This window comes from Oxyura jamaicensis, chromosome 8, assembly GCF_011077185.1.
Source record: "Oxyura jamaicensis isolate SHBP4307 breed ruddy duck chromosome 8, BPBGC_Ojam_1.0, whole genome shotgun sequence".
In the NCBI taxonomy this organism is placed as follows: Eukaryota; Metazoa; Chordata; class Aves; order Anseriformes; family Anatidae; genus Oxyura; species Oxyura jamaicensis.
Genome location: NC_048900.1, coordinates 2,865,456 through 2,883,439, shown reverse-complemented (window position 1 = coordinate 2,883,439; position 17,984 = coordinate 2,865,456). Strand labels below are relative to the sequence as shown.

Below are 17,984 nucleotides of genomic sequence, written 5' to 3'. Positions count from 1 at the left end.
CCTTCTGCCTGTGAAAGTAGTATGAGGAAGTTCATTTTAGATTAAAAGGCAGAATGAGATCTCCCTTACCATGTTATGTCTTGCATATGGTCTCACAGAAGCCTTGGTTAGGGTTTGAACCTTGCCTAAAGGAGAGAAATACAATGAATGAAAAGGAGACATGAGAAGAGAAATTACAGCGCACAGCATTGTCAACAGTTCTTCTCAACTCAAAAGCTTCAGAACACAGATGAATATTTAGTAGTCTTTTTAATGCAATAACTGCTTTTCAGTGTTACTCATCCATCTGAGCAGTTGCTGTAGCTACAGCGTAACCCAGAGAATTGGCAGAAAGGGAACCGTGTATTCTGCCACGTTCCCTGGCCCATATGAAATATTTCATGAATGTTTATATATCCAAAAGCAGATGTTAGCAGGAAAGGCCTCTGAACATGTACACACGAATCCATTTCCTAGACCCAAATGCAGATGGTCATTATTATCAATCTTAGGTTTCAGAACTTTCTTGTTTAAATACGTGAATGCACCCTCAGATATCTTGTCACCAAATGCATATTTAATCCTAACTTGAATCCTGGAGGTTTATAGAAAGTTATGTCATATATGAAAGGGTAGTCCATAAAATAAACCTCATTAGTGGTTTAGTGCTCTAGAAGTGCTGATTTAAGGTCATTAATTTGTATAGGTGCTGACTGTTAAAACTCTTATGTGACTCTAGGGAAAGCTTTTTTAATGGAGTCAGTTTACTGGAAAATCAACAAGGTCAGAGCTGCTCTAGTTGTAATATTTGGAATGAGTCAGGTTTGACATTTCAAGTTGAGAAAACTCTGAATGTAGAACCAAGTGAAGAATATACTGGAAGGATGTTTTGGGGAAGGACAAATTAGATTTTTAAACTGACATGCAGTGCTAAAACTAGGAACAGTTTGCCTGGATTCAGAAAAAATGACTAATATAGAAAAAATCTGAACTTATTTGGGAGGAAGAAATCAACGTAGGGAATCTGTGCAAAACCTTTCAACATCCTGTGCAGTAAACAAGGATAGGGACAGGTATTTTGTATCTAGAACTAAATATATTGCTCGTACAAAGCCACCATAGGAAAAAAAAAAATCAGCTAGTAAGTTAATCAGGAGCTAAGAGGTGAAAGAAGAAGAAATATTAATTTTAGATCTCAGATCTCACTCCTCCTAAGCTGAGTTCCTGTCTGTTGAAAGGGTTGTCACACCACAGAAAGGATATAATTGCCATGGAGATGATTAGAACTTTTCCTATGATTTCGATTTTGCTGTTAAGTCTATGGTTAGTTCTTCTTATCTTTTCTTTTTATGGAAGCATGGAAAATCTGAATGCTAGTTACAAAGCGTGTATTAATACTAAATTCAGGTGATTTTTTTATCTCAGGTCATTTTTTGTTCTTTCTATTGCACTTCATACTGTGAAGCAAGACTAAAGGTATTCTTGGCAGTATCGCAGGGAAGCTGTGGTAGAACAGGGAGCAGACTGCTGTATGTCAGAGCTTAGGCCAGTGCCCATCGGAGAGTACTTCTTGTCTTGCTGTTTTTCGTAGCAGCTATGTACATTGCATTTTTATCTAAGGACTGGGAGAACTATATATATGTGCTTTAGAAAGCCTGTACTTTGTACTGTTACTGTTCAGGTGAAAATTGGTCTTTGTACTTCAGTGCTGTAGCTCTGTGTCAAAAGATTTTCTCAGCCTTTGGGAAGAATGTTCTTTGCTTTTAACAACTGTTAAAATATCCATGAGCTAAGGATTTTAATATATGTTACTCTTCATAAAAACTGTAGTGTTCTACAATAGTATGCACCTGTCAGACAGAAGAAGGTAGAAGATACCTCTAGTATCCTCACTTCTTATTTCACTGCAAATTACATTTCTGTACCTGAATTTTCATAGCTCTGTCCAAAAGGTTGTTGACAGTGCTTTCAGATTCTCCATAGCATTCCCCACTGTCAGTTTTGGACTATTCCAGAAACTCTTTGCCCTGAGACTCACTGAAGAAATGCACAAGTTATTCTCTTGTCCTCAGTGACATTTATTGACTCGTTGCAGATCACATATGGAGTGCGAAGGGCAGTACTGGTCCCTGGGATAGAGGAGATAGAGAAAATATTTCCTCCTGGAATATGCCAGGCATACAAATCACGGTAAAGGGCAGGAGGGAGGTGGCTATTCCTTTCCTCTACTCTCTAGAGCTGACTGTTGCCAGTGGTGCCAGAGAGAAGGGTAAAGGGTTGCACTGGGTCTCCTGGGACTGACTGTGATTGGGGATTTTCCTTCCATTCTGAAACATCAGTAGGCTGATTTCTGAGATGAGCTCTGCTTGTGGAGAAGGCTGGAGGAAGGTAGAACAGCTTATCTGAGCTGCCAGTACAGAAAACACAGAATCTGCATTTATTGCCAAATTCCAGAAGGATTCTATCAAAGTAAAGCCCCAGAAGCATAGAAATGAGTGCCTGTTGTGCTCCGTGGTATATCCCACCCAGATTGCTTCTGAGGGTAGTGCACTAGGCCTGCCATAGCAACTATTTTGTCATTGCTGAATTCTGCCTTGTTCTAAGCCCTTGCACCTGTAAGAGCATTTTTGTTCAACTAAGAACTTGAATACTGATCCCTGCTATTCTTGGAGCGCTGGGTATTCTTCATCCACATCACCATCAAAGATGGGAAATGTAATAAGAGGAAATTGTTGCTAGCAGCAAGGAACCAGATACAACAGATGAAGACAAGTTGTTGGAAGTGACCATCTCTTTTTGGATAACTGAATGAGCAGTTATTCCATTTGCTGACCCCAGCTTCCCTGCAAACCAGAAGGAAAGAACCCTTGGTCATGATCAGCAGATTTAGAGATTCTGCTCAAAGCAGGAGAGTTGGCCGTGCTGGCTTCCCTTTTTCTGGATTCTGCTTTTTCCTAGAGTTTGGAAATCTGCAATAATTGCACTAAAATTTATTGGGTTTGGTGGAAAAAAAAGAAAATCAGTTAAATGAGAATGTTCAGATTGCCTAGTCCCTGATGTTTCAAGAGAGTTGCTGTGACTCAACATAAAAATCTTAGTGTTTCAATTCTCATCTTTATGAATCATATTAGAATTATTTTTTGGTTTTGTTTTGTTTTTCTCATGAGAGCTGTAGGAGTTATTGGGCTGAATTCTCATTATTGTCACAATTTTGATGAACTTGGATTCAAGATTAAGTTACATTTCATAAGTGTACAGATCATTTATAAATTATAGGTGAAAGAGCTGTACTTCTGTATGCAGAAAATTTTCTTGCATCAAAGTAGAGAGTTGTATACTTGTTAGTTCAGGTACTCACATTTCTGTTTCATCCAAAAAGGCCACAAGGATCTAAAGCCAGAGTAAAGTAATAGAAGATGGCTTTTTCTCTGACACACTGAATTTTGCTTGTTAAACGCCACCACAAAGTTATTTTTATTTGTGCCACATTGTTTATGAGAAGCACTTTTCTCCTTTGTGTGTCACAATTTAGCCAGAAGTCATCTGTGTATATTCAAGGGTAACTAAATAAGGTCGTTAATTGCATTCTTCTGGTTGGCAACAAACTGTGTATGAGCCATTTCCCAGTTTTCTTTAAACTGTGTGTTTATTTTTATATATCTATAAACAGTGCTGTCTGTAGAACTGTTCATATCTATAGTGATATACGAAAAAGTTTATAATTTTCTGTTGGGTCAACGGTTTAGAAAACCTAGGCAATTAATCTGATTTGACAACGTTATTTCTTGTATTTGTGTAGCATTTATGCTTTAATTTGCTGCTCTTCGTTCCTGTTTAGCAGTGTGATGTGCCTTTCCGTAAACCTTAATGCTATTCACACAGAAGAGAGAAAGCACCTTTTCCTTAAGCCCCACAGTGAACCAAAGTTAGAATACAGTGGCCGTCTCTATGCTTTTTGATCATACTTGCTCTACCTGCAGAGAGCTTCAATATTAAGCTTAATAATAAAGCTTAATACACGCTTACCATTTGTCCTTGGCTATTAAGGCTGAATACCATAATTGTCATAAGTAAATTCGGAGTCATGTTTTCCCGTACAGGTAAATACGCGTCTTAGAGGGGATGTTTTACATGCACAATCTATATTTTTCTTATTTGTGAGTGCGTGAAAATTTTTAACCAATTGTTTTGTTCATGAGCTATAGACAAGAGAACGGGGTGTAATGAATACAGAACAGGCCATGCTTAATGTTAAAATATCCGTGGCCACACGTTGTTCAAGCTTAAGAAGCAAAGCTAAAGTCAGGCTAGATAAACTTAGGTGGGAAAATATGGAGCAAGCCCTGTTAAGTAACTGGCAAACCAATCCTCTGTTGTGAACTGGAGCTCTGTTGTGAATTTTTCTCTGCGGTCCAAAATCTGGAGCCCACCCATGTGAAGTGCTGAATGTTAGTGAAAGCCATGTCGGAACAGAAAGTGTTCAGCATCTTCCGGGATTGGCTCTTCCTCTGGTCCCCGTACGATGCGTTATGCAGCTTGTTTTTCTTGACCTAATAGTTACTCTTTTTTCCCTCTTCCTGAAAACTAGGTTATGTTTTGTTGATTCCAAGTCCTGGTTATAGAAGTTCATTCTCTCTCAGTGCAAATAAAGTATAGCAAGCCATATGGCCTATTTTCCTCCTAAGCAGATTAGCTTACAGAACTTGGATCACTTATGTTGTGTTTTGTGCTGCTTTGGTTTTGCTTCCTTAAGATGAGATTGCCATCTCTGTAATACTAGTATATTTTATTTGCTGTAATCTGATGTACCATTTTTCTCCCCTTTTTCTCCTCCCCCTAAGATTATCGTTGGAGAAACTGCAGTGTTTTGCCTACAGTTAGCTACAAAGGATTTTGAAAACCAAGAAAAAACAATATTAACTGGAGACTGTTGTTATATAAATCCACTGGTGCGCAGAACCATCAGATTCCTTGGTATGAGCAAAATTCATGTTTCCATTTTCTGAATGATGAGAGTGATCAAATATGTCTTAAATTTGACGTGGGGAAAATAATCAGATAAGCAGTATTTCATGTGTAGTCTTAACTTGGGTGCAATGGCTTCTTTCCTTTGGGGGAGCAAATTAAGTTTCTTGGAATTTTGGATTAAAAAACAGTTGCAGAAACAGCAGGAAGAATAGAAAAAAATGGGACCATGAGAGGCAAAAGACAACTGGTGAGCCCTGACTAGGGTGAAATGGAAAAGGGAAATATCCTTATGCCATATCTATGGTCAGTAGTTTCCTTTTGGTTACACACACATACAGCAGCCAAAGTTGAGGACGTTGGGATATAAATGTATGTCTGAAAGCAAGCCTCATTTAGGTACTTTCCCAGCCTGGAGCATATATTATAATCGACGATAGAGGACTGAATGAAATCCTTGGTCCGCTGAAGTCAGCTCTAACAGCAAAACAAACAAAACACCCCACCCCTCTCCCAACTTCAGTAAATAAGTCATGCTTTCTACTTATTTCATTGGAATTGTAATTTGGGGAGGGAAGTACCACCACAAAGAATGTCTGTTGAATATTCCCAGGTGCTGCTGTTTAATGTGTGCAGGGATGTCATAGCAGGGCTCAGTCTGTCAGTTGTGTGCTTCTCCCTCCTGCTTGTATGGAAGAGAAGCAGCTGGAGCACGAAGCCCTGGGGCAGCTGATCCCCTGTGTGCCCCCGCCGGGGGAGGAAGGAGCGTACAGCTGGGTCTGTCTGCGCAGCGTTTGTGCGACAGCCGTGCCCGCCTTCCGCCAGCACATTGCTCACTGTCACACAGGAGTGCTGGAAGTCACTGAGGGTGAGGCTGTCTTGCGTAGATCCAGAAGGGGAGCGGGAGCGATGCGGAGGAGCTCCTCCTGCTCCCGTTGCTCTGCGCAGGGGCTGTGCAGGCAGTGTCAGTGCTTCCTTCCCTCCTGGTGGGCCCTCCTGGCTCACAGAAGCCAAAAGCAAAGCTGGTGGGAGGGCAGGGATGAACAGCAGCCTTTGCACTGCCAGGCAAGGCATCACTACCCATTAAACTCACAGAAAGCAATGTGGCCACCTATTCTGGGGCAGTGCACACCCCCAGGGCTTGCTGAAAGGGCCCTCCTGTGCAGTGCCTGGGCACAATCCTTTGCTCGCTAGTGTCTAGCTGCCCAGGGTGAACTAATGTTAGTGTGACCTTGCTGACCAGCCAGAATCCCAGAAACCATGCTTGGTAGTCCAGTTTTGCAGAGGAAAAAAACTCAGACCTTTAAAAATGCACATGCTTCTGTGGCATCGTGCCTGCTGTGCTGTGCCTCCATTAACGTCCTCATCCTCATGGTGCCCCGGGAAGCTGGGAACTGCCAGCACTCACGCTATATTCACAGGGAGTTGAAGTATGCGAAGGGCAACTTGATTTGCCTATGGAAATACAGGAAATCTGTAGCTCAGGTGGAATTTGAACACACATCTGCTGGCTTAGTCTCCCAGTCAGAGTGCTGTGTTTGCATTTCTTTCCAGAGCTTGCTTTCTGCTTCCAAAAGGATAGAAAGAGACCTCAGAATAGGAGAAATCTGTTTTCTTTTAAATCATCAGATACATGCGTTCCTTTCTAATGAACAAGAAGTACGTATGCTTAATGCTTTGCTGATGTCTGATTAGAAATATGCTTTAGCATAAGAAGCTCCTCGAATATATACATACTTAGCTCGTTGTGTTGCTATTATGATTAGTATGCCATGCATAGAGTTGTACCCAGTAGCAGGCAGATGAAGACAACTCGTGCATGATAGTATTAAATTATTCAGTACTTATCTTCCTTACAGCTGAGAGAGAAAAGAAAATGTCCAGTATGTGTTACATTTTTTTTCAAGTTACCTCACCACTTAGAGCCTGACTTCTTGGGTTCTGAAACAGATTTTTGGGGTGAAGAATTTGCCTTTCTCACTTCTGTTTAGTGAACATAGGCAAAGGCTAGATGCCAGCAGAGCTAGCTATGCCAAGCAGGTGGAGACACATGGCTAGGGGGCTCAGGAAAGCAGGCTGTTCGTATGAGAGGCGAGCATACTCCCCTGAAGGATGGAGAGAGGTTGGGTGTGTGGGTATGTCTCATGAACGTTTCTGTGGTTGTGTAGGAAATTATAATCTCCAACATCATCCAGGATCTTTAGGGTACAGCCTTGTCTCCGTACACTTCGGAGTTTTTCATGTTCTTAAATGGAAGGAGCTGATTTGTTAACTGTAATAAATATTATAATATGTTGTCCTGGAGTGAAAATGTCAGGATATTTAACTCTTTGTTTCCCTCTTTAGGAATTTACGCATTTGGACTGTTTGCTACGGACATCTTTGTAAATGCTGGACAAGTAGTAACAGGGAATCTTGCACCACATTTCCTTGCACTTTGTAAACCCAACTATACAGCACTTGGATGTAAACAGTATACACAATTCATCAGTAGTGCACACGCCTGTACAGGAAACCCAGACCTTATCATGAAAGCCAGAAAGACATTCCCATCCAAAGAAGCAGCACTAAGCGTATATGCAGCTATGTATCTGGCTGTAAGTATATCGTGCTATTTAATGTCACTATAACTTTGAGAGTGCATGTCTCAAACTACTGGTGGGGGGAGGAATGGATGGAAAAATAAGACAACTATTGACTTTTGGTTTTCTGTATGCAAACCTTCTGTGTGTTACTGTGAAGCCTTTGAGAATTTGATTCATTGACTTCATTCTGACAATTACAGATGTAGTGGTCCTCTGAGCCTTGAAAGCTAAGGAAGTGTCGAGGGCAATGCAGAGGGAGGATAAATTGTTCAGAATGGTTATTGGTGTAGGATAACCAGGTTCTTGGTTTACTTTTTCCCTGTTTCCACAGAATATGGGAACTGTGTTGGGTGGTAAAGAAAAAAGGTAGGGATTATCTGTGACTGGTGGTAGTCCCTTTCTGTGTTTTATCTGAGTACAGATTAGTAGAATTGCACATGGCTTTGGTGGGGTAAAGCAGAAGAGCGGGTACATGTAAGTGTCGGATCTCACAAGTTTCCTGGATCTGTGCGTATCCATAGGTACCAGAATTGATATTTATAGGTACCTCAGTGCTTGGGCTCTTATACTGCATTTAAGTAGGCTACAAGACAGCCCATCCTTTCTTCTGTCTCTCCTCTCTGACACAGGGAGTGATGAGCAGGGCTGGGACAAACTGCTGTTTACTGACTGGCATCAGAGCTGGTGCTGAGGCTATTCAGAAGTGCTGGGAGGCAGGTGAGAGGGCAGTAGCCATGAGTCTTGCTCAGATAACTCAGTGCAATGTTCCCTGGCTTAGTCTGGAGCACACGTTGTTCCTTTCACATGCAGAAGAGCATTTTCTTAGTTGACTGTCCCTGGGGCACCCCTGTGGAAATCTTCCACCTGCTCTGGGCTTGCAGTTGCATTCCTTTATAGCCCACTGGAAGGACCCACGGCTTCCCTCGCAGCGTCAGTGGGGAGCAGGGCAGGCGTGTGCCTGGCTGGCCATGGCAGCAGTCATCCCTTCTGTGCCTCAAGTATTTCAGCAGTGGTCTGTGGGGGGGTGCACGTACCTACATGTGTGCATATGTATATAGATACACACACATATGCACACACACTTGTGTGAGTGTGTATCACTTTTGAGCATATATATTTAATAAACTGCCTTAATTCTTGATGGGTCTGGAAGCTGATACTCGAAACACGGCAAAGATCTCAAACCCATCCACAGGCAGCGTGCCAACGCCGTGCTTCTGGATATGGTTTTAGAGACAGTTGCTTAAAATCTGCAGCCCTGACAGCAACGTTTATCTGAAGTTCCTTGTGGGCAATGCCACCTAGAGATGTGGAGTATCAGTTAGTACTGATGTGTTATCTGCAAGTAAGAGATGAGCAATTAAATTTTATTCTAACTTGAGGCAAGAGTAAGACTCCTAATAGTATTGTCTTTATTTGGGGAGATATCTGAGGCTTTGCTTCACTGAAACATACCTCTAAATTTGGTGCAAGCTATTTTAGAAAATATTCAGCTTTCTACATTTTAATTGCTCCTATTTTTCTCATCCATCTGTAAAGTTGGATTTCCACTGTTGCCATGAGTCACAGTAACTAAAGGAAACCAACTGTTCAGCTGCTGCAGAGCAGAAAGAAAATAGTATTAATACTTTTTTTTTAAAAAAAATTATATATATATATATAAAGTAGGCATTAATAAGGCCTAATACCTAGCATCATGGCTTTTGATATGAGCTACAGTACTTTAAGCAAATTTTATGGTGTCTCTGGTCAATATATGATTAACAACATCAAAAGTGGAAAACAATGTGATCTATTGAATGACTTCATGATCTTTCCGTAACTGTGGAAATGGATATATCCCATGTCACTAGTTTATCACTGCGATACATGACAGTGTCATCACTTAACTAAAGCACTGTGAACTGCTGACAGGATTTGTGAGCTCTTATAGGCTGCCTGAAGAAATTAATTACTATGATGTACCAGCTGAGTGCTAGCCTGAAAGTTTAGGCCCTTGCTGCAATGTTGTCGGAGCCTTTTAAAAAATAATAATAATAAAAAAATCCAGTTGCATTTTTGCAGCTAAAAATACTGTTTGTTTCACACCAGGGAAAGAAATGCAATGTTCTAATATCTGAGGTCATGTCCTTACGCTGTCATGATGTTTATTGGGAAAGTTGGCCTGAATAACAACTTTCTCATCGTTATTCACTGGAGAAGAATATTTAAACAGTAGCCTAGTCTTTGTATGAGCTGTGGTACAAAAGTTATTGAGAGCACAGACATAAAGACCTCCATATACTACTCAGCTAGTAGCATGAGCATATCCTTTCTGATACAAAATGTGCTTTCTTTTTGGTTAACAGAAATATTTGGGGGAGAGGGAGGGATTGTTTTAGAATCCTCCGTGGACATTTCAGCCAGCTGTGTGCAAAATGAAACCAGCTCAAAGACATAAGCAGGCAACAAGCTGATCCAGCGTCCTTGCTTGCTGAGGTGGTGATGTAAACAGCCAGACTGATCAGTCATATCTCACTGATCAGCCCATTTGAAAACAAAACCTATGCTTTATCTAATAATTCCCTGGTCTTGTTCCATGTAAGTGCAGCCATGTCCTTATCACCTAGCATCTGTGCATATTGTCTTGTTAACAATAGCTTTTTTCCATCTAAGTTCTTGAGTTTTCCTTTCCCCCCCTCCCCTCTTTTGTGAGTGGGTGGCTGCTATGGTAACTTTGAATTCCCCTCCTGCTGAAAGTACAGGCTTTTGCAAACAATTGTACTGCTAATATTTAGGCCTCTCTGTAGTGTTTGTCTCCATTGCTTTCTCTCAGGACCTATTGAGACTCAGCAGCTGAAACGTAGAATGGCAGCACTATGGTTAGATGTTTTCTCTACCCTGCTCCAAATGTGAATGCTTTCAAGGATCCATTGCTTACCTTCTTCAGAGTTTTAGGTTTATTTATCCCTAGTGTACCAAAATCTTCATAATAAACCACCATAAATTATTCCAAAATCTCTACCTTAGCTGGCTAAATATTTTCTTAGCTGTCTGCTCAACTCATCTTAGATCTCTGTTGTGTGTGTGTGCTGGAGTTGGGATAATAAGTTGACTGCGTCAGCATTCACTTCTCGTCAGCGTTGCAATTCACCCTTTCTCGGCTGAACATCTGCTGACATAGGTATTGAGGCAAACGTTGTGGGTTTATTAAATAGAATATAATTGTATGAGACACGTTTTAATATGCATAAGCTGACACAGCCTGGACGATTAGAGATATATTTTGAAGCAGCCCTTATGCACATACTTTTTATATTATTATTATTTTTTTTTCTTCTCCACAACTGACACGAGAATGAGAAGTCATGAGTCTTTTTTTGGTAGGATTTTAAAGTGATCTGTGAAGATGTAGTCAATCTATTCCCATGGATTTAAATATGAGACTGTGACTAACAGTTGTCCTTTGTTGCTGCAAACCTAGGGGATTGATCATTGCTGGCTGCAGTTTAAAACAAATTTTGTTTAATTCTACAAAATGTTGCTTTTTCTTACTGCGTTGGATGAGCAGTAGGCAACTAACCTATCCATAGCATCACACTGTACAGCTCTTCGTATATTGGATGCTTCAGACTGGATAGCAGAGTAACATTACAGTTTGGCCTGGGGATTTTTCTAAAGACCTCTGGAGATTTCTTCTCAGTCAGTTCTTCATTACAATTCAGTCACTCAAGATAATGACCTCTGTAGACTGAACTAGTTCTAGTTAATATTTGGGTGTATCTTACGGTCTTGGTAAGTTGAAGAATACCTCTTCCAGTTGCTTAAAATTGCAACTGTGGGGAGTTCTTAGTGGGACACTTCATAGTAAATTCCATAATTTCTAGAACTTTTTTTTCCTTTTGCCAGCCCAGGCCTCTGACTTTGAAACCCAGGTTTCACCAAAGGTCTTCAATAATTACTGCAAAGTGTATCAAGAAAACTGGAGAAGTCTTCAAAAGAACTAAAATAAATAATAATAAAAAAATCTTCAGTGGGCAGTTTTGGTTGCGGTGAGGCCCAGGTGATTTTAAGGATAGGACCGTGGTTTGCTCTGGTAATAATTTGACCAAATAATTCCTTCCAATCAAGGAAGCTGGAGAGCTTTTATATTACCAGGCAGGATTCAAACTAAGCACTGAACTTGGTTGCAAACTACAGCCTAGCCCACTACTTTTCCATGGTTTTGATCTCTTACTATGTCTTTTCTTGTAGCTCTGACAAATGTTGAAAACTGTGCATTCCTCAGGTGGAAGATCTATAACTTATATTACTTGCAGGAGTCTTTTTTTTTTTTTTTTTCCCTTTCTTTTAGTGCTAGTACACTATAAGAGCAAAACAAAACATGGTCATGTTTATTTGGAGCGCTGCCTGGGACAGGTGCCTGTACAGTGATTCCTCCCATTTCTGCTTGTCGCTTCATGAGTCATTTTTCTCTGCCCACTAACAGACTGGTTTGTCCCTTTGTCAGTACCCCCTGACCATCTGCTTTAAGGGGAACCAAAACAGCAAGCATGGAGGGCATCTGCTTCCCAGCTTCCCGGGGCTCAGTCTGAATTGATCAGACAGGACAATTAACCCTCCTCCTGGCTGGTGTGCCCAACCTGATGACTAGCTCCACTCTAACTAAAATGGAAGTCTGGGACCTTGCTACGTTTGTGTCTGTGTCCGGAGCTTTTCTTCCAGAATCAAGAAGAAGAAAGCTACTTAATTATATTTTATTTCTAATGCAAATCAGACCTTTGGCTGAATTGACTGCTTAATAGAAAGTACTAGAGCTGCTAGAGGAAAAGTTTAAAAATTTACATCTGTGAGTCCTGACTTGCAGGATTCAGTGTTTCCGATACAGAGCTTTGAAAATGTGTAGACGTGTCAATGCCCTATTCCAGTAAGAGAAGTTTGCCTTGTTCCTCTTGATTAATTGAATACTGTCTTTAATATCTTGATGGCTGTCCTTTAAAGAAAAGATAAAAATGGTACCTGTGCTGGCAGATCCCTCTGGTTATTGTGAATAATGGACTGGGCATGGCAATCTTGCCTGTGTGCATAGGAAGGGACTTAGCAAATGGGGTCTTTGTTAATCACACGAGGCACAGCATAAGGCTGCAGTTGTTTCTGCTTGCTGAGTTTTTTGTCTGAGTAAAGATTTGAAGGACGTGCTTATTGTAGAAAGAGTTACTGAGACTTTTCTGCAGATCACTCTTCAGTTCAGCTTTGTATTAAAAATGTTGAAGTTTGACTGAAGTACTGAGAATCAACTACTTACATTGTGTTTTGACTTCATAAAAATTGAGATCATCTTCTTGGATGGTGGCTAGGTGTTACAGAACTGAAATACATCACCAAGATCTACCTTAAACAAATTACACCTTTTTAGTTTGATTTTTCCTTCTCAGTAGTCATTTTGAGTGTATTCCCCAAAATAGAATTACATGCAGGGTAGCTTCCTGCCGACTTCCTGTGTCAGCTTCACCCAAGCTATATATGAAATGTGGTATCATTCCTGGGCATTCGAAATACTAGACTATTTTCTCAAGCACCAGCTGTTCTAACGCACAGTGTCGGTGGGGGTAACAGTGGCAGTACCCACAAGTACAGCGAGACTCGCTCGAAGAGAGGGCTGCCGGGTGACTCAGCATGCACTGCCCTGTAGCGTGAGGGAAACCGCTGGGGCCAAAGAGCTGGAAACGAAAGCTGCAGTTATCTTGTCAGCATTCCACGTGGTAAGAGCAACTCACTGAAGAAGAGTTTGCAAAAAAAATTAAGGAACTAAGATGAAAGGATAGTTAGCGAAGGGAGAAACACTATTTCTTAAATGGACTAGGAAGGAGAAGGGATAACTGTGGGTTGGAAATACAACCCTAAACTCTTTTTTTTTCTTTTTTCTTCTTTTTTTTCTTTTCATTTTTTTCATTCTTTTTTTTTTCTTTTTTTCTTTTCTTTTTTTTTTTTTTTTTTTCAAAACTTGGCACTGTTTGCACTAGTTGAAAGCATGCTATTAGTCTGCTGTTTGTCACATAAGGTACAATAATGATGTAATGTGTGTGTTGCGGTATTCTGCCATAATTGTAAGCTGCCTGCTTATGATTTTTTTTCCCCCTATGCCTTGGTTATTTCTCTAGTGTTTTGAACAAAATGACTGGCAGATGTTCTTATCAGAGAAGTTCTGACCACTCCTTCCTTCCTGGAAGTTAAATTACCCTATTTGTAACCACACTTCCTAATATTTTTCTTGACTGGATTATTGCAGCAGTGCCTAACTTGTTAGTGAGCCAATTCAGATGAAGTTTCAGTGAGAAACAAGCCAAAGGACTGCCCATTTGTTAGCCAAAAAGGTACCAGTTTATTAGTGCAGATTCATCTGTTTCCCTTTGCAGTTCAAAGTATTGACATTACACAGTCTGAGTTTCTAGTGAAACCCCATGAAGAAACTTTTATTCTTCAGTCCTAAAACTATAGCACTTTGTCTAAATGTGAAGGATTTAGGGATTTCAGTGGTTTAGCTGCAGAAGGATCTTCTACAGAAAGTAAATAATTTTTTGCCCCCTAAAAAACCTATTCATCTGAAGTATTACTTCTCAGGGTGAAACTTCCAAACAGCCTTAATGCCAAGATTAAATATAAACAGGAGAATGGAAGCTCAGAGCTTTGAAATTCATTTCTGCCATTGGGCCATCAGAATTTGGGAAGCACTGGCTTAAACCCCATAGTCCTTAATGCACCTGCTCTTAGGGCAGAAGGAGCTGCTCTATTGCCACACACCGCTTTTACTTCAGTTGTACTGCACAGGGACAGTTAGACAGCGAGCAGAGCTAGACATCTAAATTTCTTGGAGTTTGTATAGAAGTTTCTGTATTTAGGTTGGTTTATGTGGGGAATTAGTACTAAATATCTTCAGTCGGTGTCTGTGAGGTATGGGGATGTATCCATCCACCATTGGTTGAAACTATTAAGTTCTGTTTATGTAAGCAGATGCTGATATCTAGTTCAATTTTCATTGCTTTTTGACAATGACCTTGGGGTCTCTTCCATCCTAGATGATTCTATGATTCTGTGAAGTCTCTAGTTAATAACACGGAGAAGCCATGTGTGAGGAAGAAAGGCATTTGCTAGTAAAAACAAGGCTTTGATGTAGCACCTTTCAAGAGAAGATCTCTTGCTATTATTGCTAACACCGGGTAATGAAAAGGCAGTCTCTCTCCCTACTTCTCTGCATAAATAAATGTGTAAATTGAGAATGATAGAATTGTCTAATTTGTGTGTTCTTTTGGGGGCTTTTCAGGTTCACGTAAGACATAAAATTGCTGTGGTCTAATTCTTATTCTGTAAGAAGAGTTTCCTCTGAGAAAAGGGTGTGAAGACTTTATCTTGTGTTACACTTTCTTACTTTCTTGGTTCTTTATACCCTTCCACTCTCCAAGTTTCAGAGATTCTCCTCACCAATTAGTAGAATATATTGTCAATCAGTCTTAAACTTTCTTCCTTTCTACTTTTCAGATGTATATCACCAGCACAGTAAAAGCCAGAGGAACAAGGCTTGCAAAACCTGTTCTGTGTTTGGGCTTAATGTGCTTAGCTTTCCTTACTGGAATCAACAGAGTAGCAGAGTATCGAAATCACTGGTCAGATGTAATAGCAGGATTTGTAATTGGAATATCTATAGCAGTATTTTTGGTAAGTGCATATTTGCGTCACTTCTATTGGAAAAATATCTGCATATTGGTTTGTATCTCCTAGCAAGTATTAGTAAACTTGACTTTCCAGACAAAGAGGTGATCCTATTTTTTAAATTATCATTTTCCTTAGATATATTTACATACATTCAGAAACATCAAATAAAGGGTATATCAAATTATCTGTTTTGACTTTCTTGTAAACCAGACTACAGAGTTTCAACCAATAATTTTTGCATCAAGCCCTACTTTAAGCAAGTACATATCCCTCAGAATAACATCTATTCATAATTTAATTTATAAAGCATTAAATGCAGTATAATAATACCTCCACTGAATAAGTTAATAACTTTCTGGCTTTAATTAATCTTCGTGCTCCCTTTGACTTTTTTTTCATACTAATTTGGGCTTAAATTGAAATTCTAAGTTATTCTCAATCAAAAATTCTTGTTTAGCTTCTTCATTTTCTGGAGCTGTGTTGCAATACCAGATCTTTAGTCACAGACCAGTGTCTGTCAGAGAGCTGCCGTTAATCTTTTTATCACCTTCACCAATAACTTCAGTGCAAGACTGTAGAATGGAATAGTCACTCCTGCTTACTGCCTGCAAGTTTGTCTGTCTGACAACTTGTATTAGTACTAAATAGAACTTTGAAATATAACTGATTTTTTTTTTTTCCCATGATATTTCTTTTGATATTGATTCTGGGATCAAGATCTTGATCTCAAGATCTTGGATCTCAAGACTGGCCTTGGCTGTGAACTCACACAGGAATGGCTGAGGTGGGCATTTTCACTCATCTGATAAATGTGAGGGCAGCTTTAGGTCTTCTCTAAAATATACTTTCTGGCACATCCAGTTGCTTCCTTCAACACAAGTTATCCTGGAGCTGTAGTTGTTTTTGCATTTTTAAGTTTTCGTATTGTGTTTGTGCCCCTAAAGTTATAAAATGAAATAGAGCACAAAAGAAATCTGTCCCAGCACGTTTTCTTATATTTAGTGCTGTATTGCACAAATTCATTTAAGTAACATGACATCAAATTTAGTTGTGTTTTGAAGATAATACAGTTGGCAAGCATTGTCTCGGCTGAGGGTCTGTATTAGTAGAAACCCAAACAATCTGCTATATGCCACATTCCCAAATGCCTATGTAAGTGTCACTATTACGTTGCTGGAATGGAGTTTAGATCAAATTATTTAGTGATCCTTGCCTTCTTATCTTCCATTTCTCACTCTCCATTTGAGAAATTTTTTGCTGGTCAAAAGAGTTCTGTACCATTCTTTGATGGTACAGGCCCTTCAAAGGCATTTAAGGTTATTACCATATTCTGCTGCACATGCTCTGGATGTTGATTCATTCATATAAATTGCTAATAAATAATATTATATTATTTAGCTTCAGTAATGTATTTGCTTTTAAGAGGGCTTTTTGGTTCTGTGATGATGCATGTATCAAAAAAATACTTAAATCTTTTGATATGAAATATTAATTAAGAATTTTCTGTAAAACATGAACTTCATATTTCTGTGTTTCTATTGTAAGCTGTGACTAAAGCGAGTGTCAGTTCTGCCTAATTATGGATGTCATGATCAAAGCTGAAAAAATGAGTTGTTCCTTAGCTATTCTGTTTACCTTCTCATCTCTTCTAGGTTGTTTGTGTGGTAAATAACTTCAGAGGACGTCAGCCAGAACATGAACATTCTCATATGGCTAATCTGGCCCAGATGCCCATGATCAGCATACCCCGAGTAGAAAGCCCTTTAGAAAAGGTAATGTCTGACTTTTTAAAAAATGTGACTCAAAAATATGATTTTAGGTAAGAACATACTAGCCATAGTCTCCTGGGTATGCATATGTTTTGCATGAGTAAGTACTGTGCTGTTTTTAAAATTTATTTTAGTTTGTTGTAATAAAAATTTCTGGTTTTGCAAAGATGATGTTATGCTATGCAAATGGTAAGGCTATAGGTAAGGCTATGTCTGAATAATTCTTTGAGCAAACAAGCCCTGAAATAGCATAATCAAATAAAGAAAATATTTTAGGTATTTTTACTAGAAGGAAAGTTAGAGCTACTAATGCAAATTCTTAACACAATTCTACTTTCTAATGACTCTACCTGTCATTAAAACATCTTCTGTTATGCCTGTGTTTCAAGATAGTAAACAATTCTACTCTGTTCAGGGCACCAAAAGTATGTTTCTATGGCATTCTTGTAAACCCATATTACCACTGATAATTTTTCATATTAAAGCAAGAAGAAATGTTTTTAACCACTTCCCAGACTGGGTTAGTCACTTCAAAGTGGTAGAAGTTGTCCTTTAATAAGAATTGCTGCTAGCCCTAGGTTTGTTATTTATTTCCTTGAAGGGAAAGATTTCTTATCAGAATAATCTAACATGCCTTTTTGAACCAAATGTGTCTAAGCGACTTCTGCTGATATTTTGTCATAAGGAGGTCACAGTATCATTTGCTTGAACAAGCATTTAGATGATGAATGTGTATCTTCAAAATAGTCCATTCTGTAAGCTCCCTGTAAAATGTCAGAACAAAACAAGGTGTCAGTTGGCCTAGGACATACCATATTAATAAGCATGTCTTATTGATGTGCTAGGGTTTCCTACGATAAAAAAAATAAAAATAAAAAAAATGTGCAGCTCAAAAGCCGTCACAGATCATAAATGTATATTTTCTGCAGATTCTACTTATCAGAGCAGTAGTTTGGCTGCTGAATTTTCTATTTTTATATTTTCTGGGAATAAAGAC

The 17,984-nt window shown here is 39.4% G+C and overlaps 1 protein-coding gene across 7 annotated transcripts in view; it reads left to right on the top strand.

The window, feature by feature from the left end:
• Window positions 1-17,984, top strand: part of PLPPR5 (phospholipid phosphatase related 5) — a 246,336-nt gene that overhangs the window by 175,187 nt on the left and 53,165 nt on the right. For all 7 annotated transcript variants that reach the window (XM_035332959.1, XM_035332957.1, XM_035332958.1 and 4 more), the window contains 4 exons: window positions 4,821-4,953; window positions 7,291-7,541; window positions 15,045-15,221; window positions 16,871-16,990. In XM_035332959.1, coding sequence (XP_035188850.1) covers window positions 4,821-4,953; window positions 7,291-7,541; window positions 15,045-15,221; window positions 16,871-16,990 — 681 coding nt within the window. The remainder of the gene's footprint in view (window positions 1-4,820; window positions 4,954-7,290; window positions 7,542-15,044; window positions 15,222-16,870; window positions 16,991-17,984) is intronic.